The 23,969-nt window shown below is 36.3% G+C and overlaps 1 protein-coding gene across 1 annotated transcript in view; it reads right to left on the bottom strand.

Moving 5' to 3' along the window:
• Window positions 1-23,969, bottom strand: part of kkv (hyaluronan synthase-like protein kkv) — an 85,056-nt gene that overhangs the window by 18,619 nt on the left and 42,468 nt on the right. The window contains exons 7-9 of the mRNA XM_090409974.1: window positions 18,196-18,275; window positions 16,917-17,025; window positions 9,429-9,582 (exon numbers count right to left, since the gene is read on the bottom strand). Of these exons, the coding sequence (XP_090266100.1) occupies window positions 9,429-9,582; window positions 16,917-17,025; window positions 18,196-18,275 (343 nt within the window). The remainder of the gene's footprint in view (window positions 1-9,428; window positions 9,583-16,916; window positions 17,026-18,195; window positions 18,276-23,969) is intronic.

The following is a 23,969-nucleotide window of genomic DNA, read 5'->3' as shown; positions in this document are numbered from 1 at the left end:
CTCAGGTATCATGACTATAGAACAAAACTGAATGAGTATTTCAATCTGCTACTTTCATTTCTCTTTATCCGACTGAGCAAGGCATTTCCTAAACATTTTTATTGCGTATTTCCCTGCGATTAGAACTTAATTAAATTCATTCGTTCTCTGCAATTTTCCGATTTGACGTGCACATGCAAGCTTGAGTGCTAAATCTTACAGCATTAAGACTTAGTGCAGTGGATAAAGGACCTAAAGGAGAACATCTTTCTGTATTCTTTCAGATTATATTACCAGTATATGTTTTCAGATGAATTCCTGGAATTATTCTTTATTCAAATACCTCTCGAATATATAAAAGTAATGCATTGCAATGTCTTTTGATTACAAATATCTCACATCGTAGTTTTTAAAGTTAAGGAACAATTTCCTGAATGGGCTTCTCAATTCACTTTTTTTCGGAAGAAGTTCTTGTGAAAGAATTTGTAAAACCTCGACGACGCTAACTAGTTCAGAATGATAGGAAGAGACACTATGGCGTTCCCAATAAACACTGCAGTCGTCTAAATTGATAAATTTGAATACGCAGTCCGCTTGTGATTTGGCATAAAAAACGTAATCCTTAATTAATGAAGCCGAAAGGAGTGCTGCTTTGTCTGGCGTTTCGGCACCAAAAGTCTTCAAGACAGCTGGATAGAGAGATGGATCACAAGAAAGAGAATGAAAATGTCTGGCGAGAATGAAACGTGCGCGGTGTGATTGCACAAACGGCCGTCCGTGCTGAGACATTTAATGCGACCAATTACAGGTGCGTTCTCATTGAATAAAGAACAACATTCTGTTTACGGGTCTGATACATCAGAAACTGCGTATTTGTGCTGATACGGAGTTGAATAAAGCAAGATGGGACAGTCATTACGTTTATTCTCCATTTATAAACATCATCAAGATTCCTGTAAGTAACTAACTGGATGACTCCCTCCCAATCGTTGCAACCTTCTGTGAATGACATTACTTTGAAAAAATTTAGAAATATGCTATGACGAATGAATCTTCTTTAATCTAGTGAGAAAGGTTAAAGAACGCAGCGATTTTTTTCACTTGTATACTTTTTCGCAGTTTCTCTTCGCGTGGCGTGCATTGGTTACTCTTTTGATGCTTCACTTCCTCTTACAACCCAAATGAAAGACTTTACTTCAGTCCACAATTATACCCTGCGGAAGAAATTGAATTTTAAAAATAATATTTCGTCAGTAACCATCGGAGTTCAAATTTGCGTACAATGCTTCTTATGTAGTCCGTGCACACATCGCACATCAATCAGCTGTTCTCTGTCGATTTTTTAAATGTCTTTTCTGATTCTTAGGTAGGGAGTATATTCATTATCATTTTTTATCATGTATGAATAGATAAATATATACAGCAATATGCATATAACAACAGTGTTAAGTTCTGAATTAAACGAAAATTAAATTAATTTACGTTTCCTTCAGACTTAACATGGGTTTGCAATTTTGAATCAATTATTAATGTACCAGAATATACTAGACTCTTGTAAGTTTCACTAAAATATTACTAAGCTGAGAATCCTTCATTTAATATGTGATATTATAAAGTATTGTGAATTGCTAAACTGCTTAAGTGTAAATACTTATAAATTGCTGGGAGAAAGCGATAATCCGATTAAATAAAATGGCTGGAATCGAAACACGTGCATCAAAGAGTACAGGTGCACCCTTTTTTAAGGAAATAAGTCCCCCCCCCCCCCACTGATACGCGCAGAAGAGTAGGCTAAGAATTCCGTGTGTGGCGCGCAATTTAAAAAGTCGTGCAGCGCCAAGGAAGCTCTCTTGTGCTTTGGGGGCTGAATTTTACTCTTACTCTTGTGTGGAGTTATGCTCCAAAGTTTCGGGCGGTCTTGCTGATGTGTATGGAGCCTCCTCGTGGCGTCCCCTCGTTCCAAGACAATGACGGAGGAACTTTGCCGTAGATTTCCCAATAATTTACCGGTCGGCGACCAGCCCAGCAGAAGGTATTCACCGATGCTTACGAAGATGTCGTTATGATGTTGAACGAGTTCACCATGGAACAACGTCTACCTATTTTCGGCAGCAGAAGTAAGTGCAGATTGAATCTTTGAAGAATGCCTCAGAGAAGGCAGAAGGAACGTGGTGTCGAAAGTAATTGTCCAGACGAGATATGTAAAGTGGCCAGATAATTCCACAGCAATTGGTAACGTACAACCCATGTTTTATTATGTGTATTAGAAGAATATATGTAAACTTTAGAAAGGACTCTAGAGAATGTTTCTTTGAATGATAAAGTAATAATGAGAATTTTTGAGTAACTTGTTAAGAAAAATTAATTGAGAGCATGTGGTGCCTTAGAATTGTCTTTTAATGATAGAAAAGGTTATGAGAATTTTGTGAGAAGAAATCGTATAAGAGCACAAGAAGCTAGTTTAGTAATTCAGCTAATTGTCCTTAGTATTAACCCTCCTACTGGCCAAGGTGGATGAAATAGCAAGACTACCCCAGACTTTTTCATGGAACAAAACTTCATCAGCATTCTATCTTTTATCAAGTATTTACCCTCCTCTGCTGTTAATCCTTTAACGGCGATTTGAGACCCATTAGCGGATTAACTGTGGTGGAGTGACTGTTGTGTCCCGTGTCTTTACATGTACTCTGTTACTTCGAATTTTCTTCACTGTACTAGGATATTTGATCGTTTTTTGTTTTGTTTTTATTGCTGAACAATTTATTTCTTGTGTCTCTTTCCAAAAATAGAAGTTTCACATCTGCCAAAATAAATAATCAATCCTGAAATGACCATAGATTGCAATGAATATACTTTAGTAATAGTTAATATGCTCCACTTTACTGACAATATAGATTCTTTTTCGCGAATTTGCAAATGTTTGTTTACGTTTAAAATATTTTGTCAAATATTTATATTTTTAAATAACATTTAGTGAAATAAATATGACATTTTGCTTTCTTTCTTTACAAAATAACTTTATATGTTATTAGATATATGAAGAGCCAAAGGCTTCAACTTTATATGGATTGTCACATTTCAATTTCAGGAACGATTTTTTTTTTTTTATGAACAACAAATGATTATAAACTGCATTACTCGGTTTCCGATATTGTATCTTTTTTAGTATCAAAAATTTATACCTAATGGTATTTTATCAGAGACTCTTTGCCTTCTTCTTTTGCTGAAAATTGCAACAGAGGTTTTTTTTTTTTTTTGGAGGGTGCACATTACTATAATATCCAGTGCTTAACCACTGTAGATATGTTGAAAATAAACTAGCAAGGATATCCTGTATGGAACGATTAAAAATTTATGCTCATTTTTAGGATTTTTTACTGCAACATCCCCCCTTCCTCTCCTGGAACTGAGTTGCATAACTACTTTAAATTTCTATAGCTTTGAAAGCTTTCAGACGGTATTCAAAATCTCTTATTTCAGTTTACCGTTTTGACAAAAGAAATGAAACAATATTGTTGAAGCTTTTAATTCTGTACTGTTTCTTTGAATCTGAAATCAGCAGTCTGCTGAAATTATTCTAAGATTTAGAAATACTATGCTGTATTTTCAACATGTAAAAGCCACACAAAGAAATTTCAATTGTATTATTTCCGTTTCTTTTCTTTTTTTTAAATCTAAAGATTATTACTTCTATTTCTGCTGATTGCTATTTCTGAAATACGTCTTAGAAATGCTGGGCAATAATCCTCTTACCTAGAGGAAAAGCTAAAAGTCTTAGATTACTCTTTTGAGAGACACAAGACACAAAGTTTCCTAGAATTCGCACTAAATTGCCTCAAGCAAGAATGTCCTGTTTCGTTTTCTGTTGTTCAGAAAACGAAAACACAGTAAAACTGACATTTCTTTTACAGGCTGATGAAGTATTTATGCCAAAAATGATTTCTTTATTTATAGTGATCAGTTTCACTTTTATTATCGAAAAATTCTAAATTATTTCATAATTATCTTGAAAAAAAATTACTGCTATTTCTGCTGCTGCTGCTCTTGCTTGCCATCTCACAAATGAATTGTATATTGGGTATACTTTATAATATTCCTTTCTGCCCAGTGTTGTGTCCTGAAAGGGCTTAGAAATGTTTAATGTAAATTATTCAGGTCACAACTTTAATGCAACTTAGGCAGAGAATATGGAACGTTGGCAATAGAATAAGTGTAAGCTGTTTACAAGTGCAAAACAATTATAAATTAGGAATCGCATAAATTTGTATAGTAAGCTTTTATATATAATCTGTATTAAGTGTGGACCAGATATAGATCCATGTAAGCTCACAAATCCACTTAAAAAAAGACCAGTCTCTAGTACTAAATTAACAAGGCCTATGAGTCAGGGTTCAAGGGTCAATTTTGCCATCCTGCATTATGAAAAGGAAATCTAAGCGTTTTCCAGGAAAGGAAAGAGGGCACACGTGCGATTAAAATAGAGGGAGCTAAGGAGATTGACGTTAGCTCACGTGACCACGTTGGCGCGCATTGCGAAGATCGTGAATTGCCGAGAGGAGAAAATTAAACAATAAGGCCTTGCAAGCACGACTCGAGATCTTTTTCCTGGATTCCTGAGCTCTCAGACAGTGGTCGAGCGCGTCGTCGGGGAAATTTCCTGGCCAGTCGGGGAAGGCATTTGGTTCGTCTGTCGTAGTGTTCGTATTGGGCCAAGCTATGTCCGTGCTCTAGGATAGCTGTGCGTTGTCGTGCAACGGAAGAACCAAATTGAAGCTGGCCGTATAAGGCAACGTTACCGTGCTACCTCCCAGTTTTCCCGATGAGATTCTACTCGCTCAGATCGACGGAAGATATCCTCTAAAGGGACTATATTAAAGGCCTTGATGACCAGACAAGGCAGGAACAAAATTTAAGAATACAAGGACAGAGATGGTAATGCAGACTTTTAAAATCCTATTTCCTGTTATAGAAGAGAGTGAATTCTCTGTGAGAACATTTGAATGGACTAAGCTTTAAGGGACTGTAAGAATAGCCTACAACTAGGCATAGGCCTGAAATAGTGTCAAGATTTGTTTGCCCACGAGGCCGAGTAGATATCTGATTACGCTAAGCTTAATGTATAAATTGTGTTAACTCAAGGCCACATGCATCCGGATGGCATGATGATTACCTATGAAATTATACAAAATTGATTGTATTAGTGGTTATTGCAATTTAATATGTAATTAGTATAAATTATTTAGAGCCTTTGATCTAAATTGAGTGCATCCACACTAACCTGTTTGAATTGTATAATTGTATATCTCCTTAAGGCTCATTAAACTTTCATTTATGTACTTGCCTGATCTGCTTGTGTTATATGAATTCAAAAACCACCACTCATAAAAAAATCAACGAACTAAGCGGGATAAACCCAAGAGAATAAATATATTAAGCGAGCCACGACTGTAAGAAAGAAATAAGCAAGCGGAGGGATAAGATTAATCCTGATTCTAGTTATCATATATCACTCTGAAGGGGTCACCCTGAGCTAGAATCCTTTCTATCATAGGTATGATAGAAAGGATTCTTGCTCATTTATTTTTTTTACTTGCTGACGCAGTAAAAAAAATAAATGTGTTAACACTTATAGGGTGAACTCCATCAGATTGTTATGTGATAAGATGATGTTTAGAAAGTAAAGAGGCCAATTAGACTGCAAAGATCCTAAGAAATAAATTAATTTAATAGGAGACCAGCGATTTACTTGCATGTGTGAAAGAGCTAAGATAATAATAGCCATGTATTAAACAAATAAAAGAAGGATCTCAATAAAAGGAAAAGGGGGTACAATACGATATATAAATAGTATAACAAATAATAGCGTGGCCAGTAGGATTTGATAGAAGGGAGAAAGGAAATTTAAGTAAGATAAGGTGTCGTGGTAAGCCTGCTATAAAAACTAGAACGAGGATAGGAAAAGAAGAGATAACACCAGTAACAAGTTGTAGACTAATGGAGATTACCAACTCCCCACCACCACCACTGGGAACCAGATCAAAAGAACATGCCTAGAAGGCAGCACACTAAAGTACCTCGTGCAATAACTGAATATTTTACAGGCAGAAATTCCTTGTTCTTTCTTTCTGATTGATTAGTAGACATTCGAAGCATATTCTGATATTGCATTTGTAGGATGACAGTGTTGTTAAATATCAATTTCCTCTATTAGCCAACATCACATAACTTCCTGATTTATAATAATAGGGAAATAATATGTATATTTTCTTATTTATAATTTGTAAATTTATAATAATCAAAACTTAGTTTCTGTGTCAAAAAAATTAAACATTATGTGGAACAATTATTATGGAAAAATCACGAATGAAATAAAAACTGTACCTATGTTTCATAACAGCTTTTGGGTGTCTGGTAACGTTGCAACAGGATGGGGGGGAGGTGATGATATCAAAGTCGAAATAAAGTTCATTTGTATTGTGAAAGGAAATGAAAACATTTGATGCATTTGATATACATATTTTGAATGATAAAAATAAGCAAATGTATCGCTTACTTAAAAAATTGGAGAATAAAATATCTGAATTATGCAGTACATATCTATAACTGTTAATTTCATTTTGTAATGACTAATTATACAGGGAAACCAAGAAAGTGAAAGTACAAAAAACAGTAGATTACTATATAATATAAAAAAAAATTTAGTGATGTGATTAAAGAATTTCACATTATTCTCTATAAAGCAAAGTTGCTCAAGCATGTCCTAAAGGAAATCTGTGAAGTATTATTCGATTTCGATGGTTTTGTACAAAAATAAAAATAACATAATCTTGAACGTCGCAGCCGGTTTTCTTTTCTTTTTTAAAAGAATATTTCAAATAATTATCGTGAATTAATTTCTTCGAGAACAAAGAATAATGTTTTGTCTGAAAAGCGATTAGAAAAAAATTAAAAATTAAATTGGTTCTCCAAGGTAAGGCAATATTTAAGTGAAGAAATTATGCAAGACTTTTATTTTGTCCAGAAATTAAAATTATATTGTACAATAAAAAGAGAAAACAAAAATATAAATAATTTCTCTATTTTTAGTCTCTCCTATATAACTAAAATCCAGTTGACCAGCATAGAACAAGGATGTGTGTTTCTTGTTATAGGCAACTGAGAGGTAGCTGCGAGAGTGAGATAATCCGATTAACCGTTCTCTTCAGCGTGAGGGTTTATCACACCTTCTAATGAACATGACAGTCAAATTGCACTTCTTATCCTGGTTCTTTAAATAGGTGGGCTGAATCATATCCAGATTTAGTTGGACATCTATAGACGTCCTGGCCGTTTGGAAGGTTAATGAATAAGTGTGATTCTTCAAGTGTAATTTGTAAGCCTTAATTGAAGTTCTTTGTCATGCATGCTAAGATAGATACAGAGAATCTAAGTAATTAGTGCTCATTAGCAATTGCAGATTACTTATTGAGAGTGAATTCATAGAATGTACAATGTTTCAAATGAATTAAATATTTTGTTCTTTTTGTTTAACTGATGACTTGCCTGATTTTCTTCTCTGTTGCACTTGCTCATAAAATATGAACCACATCGGGAGATTAAATTATAGAGAGGCTACGACTGCAAACATAACTCTTAGTAACATAAGATTGTATGCTAAACTGTGTTCCTGGTTCCTTGATTCTACACTATCTGTTAATCTAGGATTCGAGGTGGTGCAGTGAAAAATAAATTTTCTCTGAATCCGAAAAAGGAATTAGAACCAGTGTGAGACAAAGGATTAGGTATCCGCCATTAGTAATTCCTTTGTCCCACAAACCACTAGCATCTTTCTTGTAAGTATAGACTGGCCAAGAGAGATATTGAAGTTAAGAGATTTAAGATTGAAGATAAAGTTGTAGTATAATTAAGAATAATCAAGAGGTAAAAATAAGATAATATAGAGTAAATAATAAGAATAAATTAAGAGAAGAAAAATTTTACAACAGCTTTGAAGATAACCTTAAATGCAGGCGAGTCAAATTGCTCGGCTATGTTCCAACTGGTAAATGTCAGATGATTCATGAATTTGACCAAAACGTTTCTTGGCACTTCCTCTGTGTCAATTGGACGGTCTGCAGAGAACAAGAACAGTGGACATAGGTGAATGAAGATGGATGTAGTTGGTGTGCAAACCATATCAGCTGAATTTTTTGAACGGTTTCTATTGGACATCTTTGCTGGATTTCTTCACCTATGACAGTATTAGGAATGTGATCTTGCCATGTATATCCTTGTAGTGACTAAAGGCATGTTGTTCCAAAGCAAATGATGATATGAAGTGTTCATTGAGTAGCGATGTTTCATGTCTGGAAATGCAATATGTAACTGTGCCTGGACTATTGGTTTTGTACAGAAATGTTCGCGTTTTGGGTAATGAGACCGGAATTGGACTTTCAGATATTAATCAGGCTTTTATAGAACTGAAGAGTTTTATACTTTCTTTTTACCACGTTAGATTATTGAAGTAATAACCAAGGTATTGAAAATCTTGGAATTGAAGAGTGTGGTCATTTAGTTATAATTCTGTTGCCTGCCAACCCAACCAATGCCTTTTTACATGAATATAGGTAGTTTTGGACGGTCTGAATGTTAAGAGTCGATTAACTTCAGAGTGCGCTTATGCGGGTTTGTCTTGCCGAATCTTCAAGAGTTATTCCGCATCCGTTGTCTATGAGTTTGAAAATACACTCAAGGGTAGTAATAAAAAGATATGATGCCAGAAGATCTCCAGTGGAAAAAGGAAAGTTCTCAGTCATCTCTCCATTAATCATACTTCCGTGGTAATTCTGGTTTGGTTCTGCAACTGCTTTGATTATTTTCAAAGGCATGCCGTAACAACTGACTTTTGATTGAATCGAAGGCTTTTTGAGAAATCTATGAAGATCGGAAGTTCATATATCTTGCTCCTAAGACAGTAGTGGTTATCAGTGCGTCTGTTTTTCAAGAAACTTATAGAGATGTCTGGGCAAAAGGAGTTGGTTCAATATTCGGTTCGAAAGCATTCTCATAGATTTTTAGTGTGATAAGAGGTGAACTATTCCTCTACAATTTCCTGGGGGTGTTTCGAAAGTCTGTTTTTATATTGTTGTTATTAGTCCTTCTCTCCATTGTGATAAAGCTATTTAGTAGTTAGTTGTTTTCCTCAATATTCAACAGTCTCTGTCGTACCATCCAATCCAGATGCTTTCTTATTCTATTCATATTCAAGTGTAACTGTTGCTTCCCTCTTTTATTCCAGTCTTATTTGATTATGTTCATCGAAAGAAATACGATTAATGCAAGAAATTCAAGTTAGATAAGCAAACAAATTGCAATATGCAAAAGAGGAATTTAATTCGACAGTTTATGTTTAAGTTAACTGTTCAATTAATGTCAATAATTTAACCAAACGTTTTAAGATGACAACCTACTTGACTCCAGCGCTTCCTGTGTCGGATTTTCATTTTGTCCTTGAGATGGGCAATTAACTTGTTTTTGCCTGGCATCGTCCATATCAGTCTTCCTCCATAAGGGGTGGGGATCTTTTTCGGTGGTTTCAACCTAATGTTGCACTGATGAACGTTGCTGGAAAAAAAAAAAAAAAAATACACGCAAATATTGATTGATCGTTGCATCTTGCAGAATGCATCATTACATTTCTACAAAACAGTTTACTGTTTCTATGAAATTAGAAGAGTAATCGAAAAAGTTGTCTTCAGTTGAAAGAAGGAGCTGAGAGACACATGTTAAGAACAGAAAAAGCAAACAAAAAGTAACTACAGTGGCTCAATACACCTTTCCCCACAGTTAGTGTCGCAGTAGTTTTCATGCCGCTTAATCCTCATTTTCAAAAATCGATTGCGGATGCGAACACGAAGAACAGACAATTTTGTTTTAGCTTCTAGACCAAGATCACAATCAGAAATGCACTTACATGTGTATAAAAATTACGAACCAAAATTTGATACACAATGTACAAAAATTATTCCTAATATATAATAATTAGCTCTAAGCTGTCCTATTTCTTTTATATAGGATGTAAAAGAACTTGGCCTTTGTACATACTTGCATTCATTTCACCAAAAATCGTGACTAACACTTGAAATCCCACGTTCGCTGGGTATCAAGAAGTTGTATAAACTCAAGGTTCTTGGATGGATCATTTCGATCCTCTGGATTCATATCGTAGCACTCTCACACACCACTGCCGTGTCATGCAAATCTCACAATTACTGTGATATGCGAATGTTATAATCATGCGGTAGTCATTACAGACTGTAATAAAAATGTAAATATATGTAATGGAAAATAAGTTGAATAAAATAAATTAAAAATAAATAAAGAAAAATAAAAAAGTACAGAAAAAAAATGGAAAGTCCTAAAACCAAACGAATTTTCTGAATTCGGTGATGGCAGTTCAGTAATTACCTCCCCAACAAAGGGAGTCGCCGAAACTCCTTTTGGCCAAACTAACTTGGGAAGACTAGTTGGCAGTCGGGCTCCACCATTACTAAAAGTCGAGCCCAAGGTTATCAAATGATGTCTAAGGTTGTCTCGTGGGGGAGGGGGAAGAGTACAGAAGAACTGGTACCATCTAGTGGTCCTAAACCCTAGGAGGTCTGTTTTTGGTAGAAAAGACCGTATGCACCGGAAGGGCATAACGCGGTTCATTTAGAAACGTGTAATATTCAGTACATTTTTTTTACACGTGTATCTCTATACAATACACAAATCAAATAAGTTCAGTTAATCAACTAAACTAACATCTTTCACGGTCTATTTAAGTCACGCGCTACATAATTTTTGTTCTTAAAATAATTGGATTTAATTAGTTTTATATACTTGTACAATACATTTATGCTTAAACTTACATACTTAATTTGCGGTTCTTATTCGAAGAAGTGTTACATTACGAAATAAAATTCAGTTCAGCGAATTTCGTTTTATTTTCATCTCCTGTTAGTTTTTCCTGCTAGCAAAGAATGAATGTTAAAAAAAAAAAAAAAAAAAAAAAAAAAAAAAAAAAAAAAAAAACCCACTGAGGTGAAGGAGGGGGAACCATACTTGTGTCACAGATCTACTCGAGAAAGGGCTGTTTTTACCCCTTCATAAAGTTATATTCGGAATTCATTATTAAAAATGAAATATTAAAAACAAAAACAATTTCGAAGTGGAAGATCCTTCATTCGTAATGGATGCAAGCAAGGAATAACCTGCTGAGGAAGAATCATGTCGATGATTCTTCAATAACTGCATACCTTATGGCGTATAATCCTCCCCCCCCCCCCAACATAGGGATTAAAGGTTCACAATTCAATTACACATAACTGGATGTATTTGCCGTATCTCCTATTCACAAAGTATCATTATTTATATCTTAATTTCTATTAACAAAATGTTTATTAATGAAACAATTCTATACGATAATATTTAATGATAAAACACTAGCGATCACACCGACACTTAATCATTTCGTTTACGTCTTTACTGACAAATCAATTTCGTTCGGTCTCTTGAGCAGGGTTTTCCCGATTATGTAACCTTAATCCATTGCCGATACTATTACTACTGTACTATAGACTAACAACCACTGGTGGGTGAGTCTCACCTAAAGATCTCCCAATGACTAATACAGTATACCGAAAAGGTAACACTGCGTGGACATATCACATCATTTATCAAAAGGCACGAGTCCATTCTGTGTCGTGAGACCATTCTCAGCCTTCATTATCCACTTAAGCAAATCGTTTTCATTGTTAACATCTTTACTCTTGCGGCGATGTGGGTGTGTGCGTGCACTAGAGTTTGACGACTTCTGAGACGCTGATTTCGATAAAAATACGCTCATTTCTCCACCAAGAAAAGCAAGAGAAAAGGTATGTGCGCTCTTATGTAGGCCTCGCCTATCGTCACACCTTAACAGAAACAGTCCCGCCCAAGGGCTTTGAGTAATTTTCGGGCTTGCCCAAAGGGAGAAAAATATCACTTTTCTCTGTCGAAAGTTAAAATTGTAACGTCAATAACTGATTACAATTAGTTTACAATAATGCAAGCTTTTTGAATTTAGAGTTACTCCTTTTTATATTCCTGACGTCTTACGGGGATTATATAAAGATCAAAAAATATAAAAATAATTAACTTTATTAATACCGTGAAAATTGAAACTGATTCAATATTGAGCAGCCGTCTTAGTAACCCGCTTTGCACAGAGATGGCGCCACGTGGCATTTTCGAGGTATACAACCCAAGCAAACCGATAACTTATTTCAAGGAATAATAATCCGACCAATAAAAGGTGGGCGTTCAGATGTTAGTGCTATATGTGGTTTGCAATAGACTGCTCTAGAGACTAAACATGACATTACAGGCTACTTTAAAATCTGCAACAAGTTGGAAGAGGGTCACACTGAACATAAAATTACACAGTCATCGATGTGGCTTGGAGCAGGCTGTACATTGAACGGACAATCCGACCAGTCCTGCAAGTGGCGCCACCTGGAAGTTTTCAAAGGAAATCATTTCACTAAAATTTAATATGGAGACGCTGCTGCTAGGTGAATAATAACAAATATCCACCTTAAGAGAGCTGTACCCATGCTGGTCAGTTTCGTCGCAACTGTTTACAGGGACAATTGGAAGGCATTTGTTGTTCATTACAACTACCACGATTGCCACACGAATATAAAAAACACTGCCAACTCTTCTTCTGACGTGGTTAAAGAGAAAGATCATGTACACTGCAAGGCGCTTCACTAAAAATCATATGCCAATGCCAAAAAAAAAAAAAAAAAGAGCCAGAGACGGTTATATTTTTGATGCATTCCTTACCCCTCCCCCTACCTTTTTTTTTTTTTTTTTTTTACTGGAAATGCCTTGTTTACGTTAATCCCAAAAATGCATTTGGCAAAGATAATATTTGAGCATCGCAATTTTTATTTATTTTTTTAATAAAATCTAAGCAGACCACGATTTAAAATTCATTACTTAAGAAAGTGATCGCTTCTTTTCTTTGATGTAATTCAGTCTTGTTCTTTCAACTTTTCCCCCATCCACATATATCATCCGTCATGTGTCGGACGTATCTTCTTCCCCAAAACAATTTGTTTACTACTGCAATCGCAACTAATGCAAAGAATCGCGCAGAATTCAAAAATTGAATTGATTTATATATATATATATATATATATATATTTTTTTTTTTTTTTTTTTCTAAAAAGGGCATAAAGAACCCAAAAACAAATAAAATGTAAAGTAGGGTGATTAAGATGTGTACATATGCGAAGAAATGCCAAATATTTTGGAGGGGGAGAAGAACAGGATAAAGGACAGAGGAAGAGAATTATTCGAAATATGAGAACAATTAGACTTGTAACATTCAGCATTCAGAAGTTAAAAAAAAAAAATAAAAATAAAAAAAAATAATAAAAAAATCAAGATTTCGATCAGATTTTTTGGACCGCATGGAAGTTGCTGTTTTTCCTGGTCGTCCTCGGAGCATCGAGAAATGTTTTTTCGTTCCGCGAACTTCTGATTACAGAATGAACTCCAGGGTGTGTTTGCATTAATGATTTGCTTTTGTGGCTACACAAGCAGCCAAGTTCTTGTAATCTGGTTGTAAATCGAGCATTTAACAATTTCCGGATATTTTCCCTTATTTCTTGTCCATCGCGGTAGCATACGTGGGCATTGGGTTATCTAATTTATTCGGTTTGGTTTCTTGCGCTTAGAGGTTATGAGGTCGGTGGGAAGTGTCCGTAACGTGTCCTAATTCTCAAACTTTCGACTGCTCTGTGGAAGCAGTTTGACGTGCAAGTGGGCAATTCAAATTATAAATCACGTTCTCAATGTTCTCTTAAAGTTCCTTATCATTTACGGTGATTTGATTTCCTGCCTCCTCCTTTCTTTGCAAGTCTGAGGTAAAAGCAACTTGATTAATCTGCATATAGAAAAATGTATTGTTCTGGAATTTTTGTGGCGTATGAAAATTTAACTTTTTTTTTTTTTTTTTTTTTGAAAGGGGAGGAATTTCCTTAGGAGCAGATTCATTACTTTTTTTCATCTACTAGCTGTATGGGCTTGTATATTAAAGTAGTGCGGGTGTAGGCTTCTTTCGAAATATTCTATAATTAAGAAGCCGTAAATCACATGCGACTTCGCTGAATGTTTGCGCATATGTGAACTATATTTCCATTACTTTTTTTTTAATTCATAAATATGGTATGAAAAAAAAAACCGAGTTCGTTCATTTGTGGTAATTTTTGCATCATGTTAAATTAAAAAAAGATTACAACTTAAAATATTACGTGGACGCTGTAGTTATTGCGATTATTCCTCTCTTTCAGAATGGTTATGGCATCGGCGTCACCAATGTATTTACCTCCCCCCCCCTTTCCCCGAGATCTTTTATTATGGAGAATGCGTTGATGACATCGGGAAATGGCGACAACTCGGAAGCCACAGACAACTTGCTTTGTCCAAAGTACTACAAGATTGTACAGAGTTCGAAGTATTTGCTAAATAGCATTCCCGTTAACTATCATTTTTTTAAACTTTTGATTCGCTAATTATGTCAATGGTTCATAGTCGGTAAGTGACTAGGATGTTGCGTCTTTAATATCTTAAGTCGTTGCATTCAGATCGTATTCTAGCTGTGATTAGCAGTTATCGGATTTTTTTTTTGGGGGGGGGGGGGCCCTAAAGGAACAGTTATGGGTATTTTCCCAATCAAGCCGAATAAATAACCACTGGTTTTTAGAGAAGCACTTTCCACGTTCTTCCCCCTGAAATTAACAATGGAAAGTTGAAATGCGAAAAGAAAGAAATCACCAGTCGCGCTATGAAGTAACCCAAATTAGAAAACAGAAGAAAATATTTGTTAAAATCTTCAAGAACCAATCATGCTGAAAGTAATGTAAGCTAATTTTAATGAAAGTATTTCCACGAATTATAAATAACGAAAATTGACGAGCCCTCTCTCTTCCCCAAGAGTAAATTATTTTTACGATGCATTGTCATTTGATGATTTTATTACTATTGACATCGCACCTCCAAGAGCCCAAGGACACGTCGAGTTTTTGTAAATTGCGTTTGCTTTCCAGTCCGAATTGCCTGTTCACGGGATGAAAAACTCGAGTTTCCGAGAGAAGAAAAAAAAAATGCCTGTGAGTGAGATCAGCTACCTCACCTTCAACTGAAAAAATCTGTAGAAAGACTCCTCTCTCTACGACAAGAATCGAACCCGGGTTCTTTCCAATCGAAGGGTGCTTTTGCTTCACATATTATGATTCATTGATTTTGCCATCTGTTAAGTGTATATTCGGCAAGGCTGCCTTTCGCTGAATTTTCTAAGACTATTTAAAAAAAAAAAATTGCAGGTGGAAGGACGGCTTTCGTCATTACCTATGATAGACCACCGCTCTGCTTAATGATAGCCTAAAATGGTTGGGAAATTTCGATGTTTAGTGTCTAGAACAGGGTTTCTGGATTGTCTTGCATTTAGCTGTCTTTATAACTCAATATACTCTATTCCACGGGCTGAATTGACGTAAAATACTTAATCGCCATTTTAATCAGATGGTGAACAATCAGCTGTTTTGAGAATATTTAATTAATAACTGACTCCAATTTGCACCGCAAGTGAAAGAATTAAAATAATTTCACAGTGTGCAACTTAAAAGGCACTGATGATAATAGGTGTGATCTAAAAAGAAAAGTATTTCGGAATCTCTAAGAGTGCTATTAAGTCATATACAATTACGAATGAGCTCTGGTACAGAACTTTACATTTCCAGACTGCAAAGACAGAGTTTGTTGTACTTGATTTGCTCTTCGGTCATAAAGAAAGGCGCGAGTTCGGATCCTGTCTGGGACACATGAGGAATGTTGATCAACGTTTTTGAACTGCAGGCGAATTAGCTGGTCTCCTAAGGAAGAGGCAGGTTTTTCTCCGGGGAATTCTTTCCCCCATCCAACAAATGAGGAAAATCGGACGGTGACCCCCCCCCCAAGTTAACAGAAAACACTGGCATATACGCGTAATTTTGCTCCGTCCATAGTTTCAACCAAACGAAGTCAGTCTATGTGGCGTAAAGAATTTCACAGTTGGTAAGAGAACAAAATGCGAGTTCTTGGCCAGCAGAAGAATCAATGATGCTGGTGAGCATTCGAATAATCGTACTGGCTGAAGGCGCACAATTTCCCAATCTGCTACGGTTGATGCTGACGCAACAAGTGCAGCAACGCCATATGCCTCGCTGCTCTTGCCTTCCTCCTACATGTTGCTCCGTTGCCTTTTAAAGAAAGTTCATGTGATACAGATAAATGCAAGGAAATGAGAAAATGAAGGCAGAAAGAGAATATTCTCGAATACGATCGCCACAAGAGGAAGCTGCACGCAAATTCGACAAAATGCCAGACTTCGCTTACTTCGTTCTTTGATTTATAACAAATATTTCAAGGAAACTGAACAAAATACCGTTGTTGTTGTTCGTCAAAGAACAAGAACTGTTTTAAGTGGCTGAAAGTAAGTCGTATTTTCCCACCATCTCGAACAAAACTATACCAAGAAATCTCCTTGGTGTACTTTCGTAGTCAAAGTTTGAAATAGTTTTGCGAACTACTTCGTGAAATCTTCCCTTCTGAAGTTTTGTACTGTTCTTCCCCCTGCCCAAGTCAATTTGAGGATCCGACTGCCCTCTTAATGGAAAGAAAATGTCATCTTTCCCCAAATTAACAGCCTTCCATTAAGTATCTGATCATCCTTGAAAGCCACTTGCTGTTCTAAATTTTTTTTCTTCCTTTTCATTCACTTCCAAGAATCGGGTCCTCTCTGTATGTATGTATGTGTGTGTATCATAATTTAAGGCGCCGAAACTTCTTCGATCAGAGGTGGGGAAACATTTTAGTAGAAAGCCACTCACCTGGCAGCAGTGTCGATCACTTGAATCATCTGCTTGACGAATCGGTTCACGACCATCTCCTCGTCATTGTCGTCGCTCAGCTCGAAGGCATCGTCAAAAAACACGTGAACTGCAAGGGAAATGAGCGAGATATTATTACATCACTCATGCAATATTTACTTTAATATTTTCATCTCCCTACCCCGCTACATCTTTGATGTCCCCCTTTCAACTGGAGTGAGTTCAAAATGGCTTTAAGATATGGATGTTCGTTTCTAAAATGACCCTTTCCTTCACACTGCGCGCACGCCTTCTTTCGAGAAGGTCTGCCATTGGTAAGGACAATGGCTCAACATTTCTAACAAGTTTTGTACATGCGCGATAGCAGTTGCTCACAAACAGAGAAAACCTACTTGGATATTCTTAAAATGTATTTTTCAACATTACTGGTCAAATAGACAGCGGCTTTGCTACTCAACCAAAACTGGATGTGGGCTCCAATCGTCACGTACAAGACCATCCCAACTTGACTATTGGAGACAAAGTGGCAGAATAAAAGAAGTGCCATGGTTTGGATTTCTTAGAGGAGTCCAGAATTACATCAATTAGCTCGCTCATTTTACGAGCGTGCTTTCTGATCAAAATATGTCTCACGTGGAGTTTATCATAAACGTTAAAGCACTGAAACTTTTATCCAGAGAAAAAGAAATGCGTCTGTTACTGGAGTCGATTTTAACCGAAATCACGATTAAGGGCACATCGTTAATTAGAACAAACAATGGAAGGGATACAGCATTCTGTTAAGAGGCTGATCGGAGCAAAATAAATTCGGTGTTGTTCAGTATCAAGATTTGTATTTCATAAAAGCGCGGAGGAGACACATTTTATGGCCCGTTTACATAACAGTCCTTGAACGAATCGCCTCTAGAATAATTTTGTCGCACAAGAAAATGAGTAAACAGTGTCGAAAATAGAGGAGCCGTTAACCTGGGAACAGATTAACGAAATGGGTTACTAAGTTTCGTAAATAGGCAAAAAAAAGGCAGTGGGCGTGGTAACGTGCAAGATTAAAGGATGTTACAGGAAAATTGAGGGAAGAATTTTGCAATGCATCACAGATGGAACAAAACCATCACTGCCAAAACATACATTTTTCTCGTTGTAGCATGAAATCGCCACTGACAAATTGAAGGAGACCTCAGAGGGGGTGGTGAACTAGCGTGGGCGTCGTATGGTCGCACGTGAAAACGAACAATATTTATGGCTTACCTGCTTTAGCTAAGGGAGCGTCAACACTCACCTTCGAATTCGTAGTAATCCGGGTCAATCACTCTGAGGTATTTCTGGGCATTCCTCCGTGCACTCTGGTCCTCATCCATTCTAAGAAAAGAAAGAACAAAAAATTAGAAGCAGCAGAAAATTCTCGTCTGCTTCAAGAGCCCAAAAAGAATGAAAATAGTCGCCAAAAGTATGAACCTTGATGGTTACAGTAAAACGGTCAGTGCCAAAACTGACAAATAAAAGCAATAAAAAAGCATTACTGCAAAATATGCAGCTCCCTAAGAAATCACAGCGATTGGTGTAAAACACGTCTGGTATTGTGCCATTGATAAAAGAATGCGGTTTGGTAGATCGAGTCTCTGTGTGTGTGCCAGAGTTTTTGTTATGAAAGACACGGTTGTAATCGGGAAACGTTAAGCTGTTCTACTGACGCGCTGTCAGCCTACTGGCTGGGCTTCGCAACCATATGACTGGGGAAGGAGTGTCCCGGGTTCGATTCCCGTCGAAGGCGTGAGGAATTTGAGGCTCTTCCTAAACCATGGCCAAGTTAGCCGGTCTTGAGCGTGGGCAGTAGGGTTTTTTCCGCCAGTTTATCTGGCGTTTTTTATCCCGCAAGCAGGCAAACGGGCCCCGTGAACACAGACACACGGATCTACAGCCATAAATACCTAACCCCCCATGAGGGGGCTCAACTCGCCCCAATAGGGACGGGGAAGAAAAAGGGAGGAAACTCCATACGAATAAATAAATAAACTGACGCGCTTCTTAGGTTCTTCTATAACAACGCAAGATGTGAGAGTAATGTCAGAATCATTGCTTCTGGAATGTGGGCGGCATGAATCCCTTAGGAATACGCACGTTACGTACAAGAAGCAAAGGGATTTGTAGGATAAAGATTAGTATTTCAGTTTTAAAAATATATAAAAAAAAATATGCGATTATTCAGGTAAAAAGAGGGGAACTGTCTGCTCGCATCCATTCAAAGGCATCTCCAGGAGTTAAAAATCATCAAGAAGAATAGTCGTTGAAATGCGAGTTCGTCTGATTGTAAGCTTCCAATAATAGTGCAAAATGTTGAACAATCATATGTGTAACCCAAGAGCAACAGCTCCGCCGGTTTACGATATGCATAAAGTTAAACATTTTTGTAATGCATTTTCATTATATACACATATATACTTAGGCTGTTCAATAAGTAATAAGACTAATTTTACTGTGGCGAAACCACTCATCACAATATTAATTTCTGTGGAATAAAGAAATGCTGCTGTCTGTATTAACAAACGAGGTTGATAGATGACGTATACGAGCTGATGTGCTAGAGTGTCACGTGACTAAACGCAAGTGCTCATCGGCGCGACCAGTCTTTGAAATGGAAGCTTGGAACAGCGTTATGCGATTAAATTTTGTGCGCGTTTGCAAAAATCGGCATCGGACACTTTTAACATGATACGCGAAGCTTTCCACGATGAAGCAATGTCGAGGGCAAGTGCTTTTCGCTGGCATAAAACTTTTAAGGAAGGTAAAATGTGGAAGATCTTGAACGTGAGGGAAGACCTTCAACATCCATCACGGAGACAATGATCAACACAGCAGTGATTATAATCAAGCACGTCAAAAGGAAGCGTCCATTGCTGAAGAATGGCTTCTTATTGCACCAGGCTAATGCAAGGCCACATATTGCTGGTTGTGTAGTGGGCGTTTTGCAGAAGAACAACACAGATATCCTACCACACCCTCCATACAGTCCTGATCTCGCACCGTGCGATTTCTGGCTATTTCCTCAGCTCAAGAAACTACTAAGAGGCCGCCATTTCGAAAGCAACAAAGCATGTGTAAAAGCTGCGGAGGCGGTTTTGAAAGAACTCTCAAAAAACGGACTCTCACATGTGTTTAAGAAGTAGACGCAACGTTGGGACAAATGCATCGAGTCTCACGGTAGTTACTTCGAAAAAGACCATGTAAATGATGACGATTAAAGGTAATCTGTTTTCTGAATAAATATAGTCTTATTACTTATTGAACAGCCTACGTACATTCATATAATATATATATATTATTATATAATTACATAATAAAATCGCAAATAAAATAAAATTTCATCATACAGAGAAAGTTGCATAACAATTAATTAGGAACAAAATAAAACAAAGCAGTTAAATAGGATTTAAATTTTACGTTTTACACATGAAACTGAATCTTTGAATACAAATATGCTAAAATCCAATAATTTATACAATTATTTTGAACAGAGCTTCCTCATTTCTGTGGGAAAATGAATACTCTTTGATTAGAGTTTTGTATATGTTTGGGTTAGTTTCATTTCTTATTGTTAAAGGCAGTGCGTTGAATACTTTTGGCGCTAAATAGGTATAATGTTTGTGTGTTGCTTCTTTATTTGCTTTTGTAAACTAAATATTTTAGGCCCTTATGTCTACTAAGGAAAGTGTCGTGTTTGATATTTACGTATTCGTTGTCCATTTTTATGAATAATAGTACCCTAGAGACGTATAAATATCTAAGGAGTAGTATGTTTAGTATGATGTATTTATTACACATTGCAGTATCCTTATATTTGTTTCTAGATAAGATTTTAATTACTTTATTCTGAGTCGAGACTAAAGGTTTCAGCGTAGTGCGATGGATTCCTCCCCAACTTAATATACCCTATTGTAGTGTACTTTGAATCCAGGCAGAATATAATATTTTTAGCATATTTAAATTTAAAAATCTATTTAGGTAGCGAAGTCTGTTTAACACAATCCTTACTTTATTTACGACATCGGTGATATGCGGTTTCCAGCTTAAATTACTATCAATTTTCAATCCCAAGTTATTACACTCACTTTTTCTATTTTCTCGCAGTTGCAATTTGAATTTGTCCTGCAATTCCAATCATGCAAAATTAATTGTGCAGCGAAGTTCATTTTTCCAGTTGCATTTCGCAACTTAAAATTTACATATTTAGTTTTTGAGACATTCAGACTGAATTTGTTTGACTGAAACCAATTTGTTGCTTTCAAAAGATCAATTCACGATGGTTTTCATTTGTTCAGTTGTGTCAGTGGAGAAAATTAGTACTGTATCATCTGTAAAAGTATTTATTTTACTGTTTAGTTTAAGATTGCAGAAGTCATTGATATAAATATTAAATAAAATTGGTCCCAAAACAGATCCTTGTGGTACACCGCAGTCTTCTGTTTTGGAGCTGCTATAGTTGTTGTTTATTTTTACAATTTGTGATCTGGCATTTAAGTAATTTTTTAACCAGTTTAGGGCAGTACCTCGTAATCCTATGACTTCTAATTTTTTTATTAATATTCCATGTGATACAGAGTCAAAAGCTTTGTGTATATCTAGAAATACTGCTAATGTTAGTTTATGTTCGTCAAGGGAGGTGTAAGCTGTGTTTGTGAAATTCAGTAAAGCATGTTCTGTGCTAAACGTTTGCCTGAACCCAAATTGATTCTTTGAAAAGAAGTTGTTTTTGTCCAAGAATTTCGCGAGTCTATGTTTTACCAATTTCTCTAATATTTTCAAAAAGATCGGTAGAAGGGAGATCGGTCTGTAATTTATCAAGTTAGTTTTGTTTCCCTTTTTGTAAATAGGTACAACTACGGCTTTCTTAAAATCTGATGGAAACGTGCCTGTCATCAGTGATAAGTTAAAAATGTACATTAGGGGTTCTATGGTGTACATTTGGTATTCTTTCACAATGTTTGTGTTAATACCATCGTATCCTGAAGTTTTGGTTGTTTTTAGGCTAACTATAACAATTTTGTTTCGTTTTCACAAGTGGGGAAAAGATATATGGAGTTATCAAGTCCCTTGGAGTGCATTTCTGAGGGGTGGGTTTATCATTTTTCAGAATGCTTTCACTGACCATGACAAAGCATTTATTAAATTCTTCAGCTAATCCTCTGTCTCCATTTTCTCTATTTCTATCGGTATCTGTAAATATGGAGAGGTTTTGGGTTTTGTTTGTGTGTATCTTTGCCGATTAATTTATTGACGAACTTCCATTGTTTTCTGGAGTTTCCTTGGCATTTTAGGAATTCATTTCTGTAGTAGTCGTTTTTTACTTTCTTTTAATTTATAGTGTATTAGATTTCTATAGTACTTGAAACTGTGCTCATAATATTGATTGTGCGGGTATTTTTTTTTAAACTTTTTATACACTTTCTCTAATTTTTATGACTTGATTGCATTTTCATTTAACTAAAGTGCATGATACATCACCGTGGTATGTGTCAGTACATTTTATTTGAAAATTTCGTGCATTGTTTTAAATTATTCCATTTAGTTTTAGTTCTATCTAAATGTTCACTGGACATCCACAGATGCCGTATGGTCACTCTGATGCTCAGTGATGTGCCACACCAGGCCTCACCATGTAGTTCTGTTGTCTGCTTTTCTGGAGACTAACTCTCTGAAGATTAGTTGCTCCACACACACCATCCATCCATCCATCTCATTGATAGTCTACTCCTTCACTTTTTCCAGGAACTTTACCTTCTATTACTGTTCTGAGAAGTCTCAGAACAGTAATAGAAGTCCTCCTTCCATCCTTTCAATGTGTCCAAATTATTTTCACTTTCTTTTGTCAATATCATTAAGGAGCCTTAAAGTTATACTGGTCTTTTCTAACACCCATTCATTTGTACGCCTTTCAGTATATGATATCCTCAACAGCTTTCTGTAACATCACATCTCAAAAGCAGATATCCGTTTCTTATTTGACTTCTTTAGGTCCCAAGTCTCGCATCCATAAGTCGCTGTTGGAAAAACAACTGCATCTAAAATCCTCAACTTTGTTCCCATGGAGATAGATCCATCCTTCCAGATTTTAGACAGGTCTCTGACTGCTGTTTTAGCCATTCCTAATCTTCTTGTGTCTTCTGAACAGCAATTCTTCACATTAATAATGGATTCCAGGTACTCAAACTTGCCGACTTTCTCAATTCTTTTTTCCATTAAGGTAAACGTGTTTCTTAAGAGCTTCCCTGTTTGTATTTCCTTTGAGAACCATAATCTTTGTCTTACAAGGATTTAGTTGAAGTCATCTGTTATTACTGATCTTGTTAATTATGTCAAGAATTTATCCTAGTTCTTCCATGTCATTACAAAGGAGTAATGTATCATCAGCATACCTCAGATTACTGATCAATCTACCTCCAATCCTAAGTCCTGTCTTGAGCTTTTCCAATGCTTCACGCATGATGTCCTCCATATATATATATATATATATATATATACACACACACACACACACACACACACATATATATATATACACTAAACAAGTGAGGAGAAAGTAAACATCCTTGCCTTACTCCTTTTCCAACCTGAAGCCAATCAGTCAATCCAACACCTGTTCTTTCTGTGGCTTCTTACTGCCTGTACAAGTTGGCTATCAACCAGTGTATTGAGGAGAACCCATTCTTTTCGTTACTTCTCACAGTTTCACATGCTGTACACAGTCAAAATCTTTAGAGCAGTCCAAAAACACATTACCAGAGGAAGTCTAAATTCTTTATATTTCTCTATGAGATGTCTAAGGCCAAGGATCTGATCTCTGGTGCCCTTACCTTTCCTAAAACTTGCTTGTCCCTCGGGTATCTCTGCCTCGACTTTGGCCTCAATCCCATTTAGCATGATCTTCAATAAAATTTTGCTTGCATGAGATACTAAACTAATAGTTCTACAGCTGTTGCACGCTTCTTTCGTATCTCCTTTCTTATGTAGTGGTATGAAAACTGACTTCTTCCAATCCCTAGGCCATGATCCTGTCTT

This window comes from Typopeltis vanoorti, chromosome 2, assembly GCF_054136105.1.
Source record: "Typopeltis vanoorti isolate ZY-2024b chromosome 2, IOZ_Tvanoo_1.0, whole genome shotgun sequence".
Lineage (NCBI taxonomy): Eukaryota > Metazoa > Arthropoda > Arachnida > Uropygi > Thelyphonidae > Typopeltis > Typopeltis vanoorti.
This window is presented reverse-complemented; position numbering and strand designations above follow the sequence as displayed.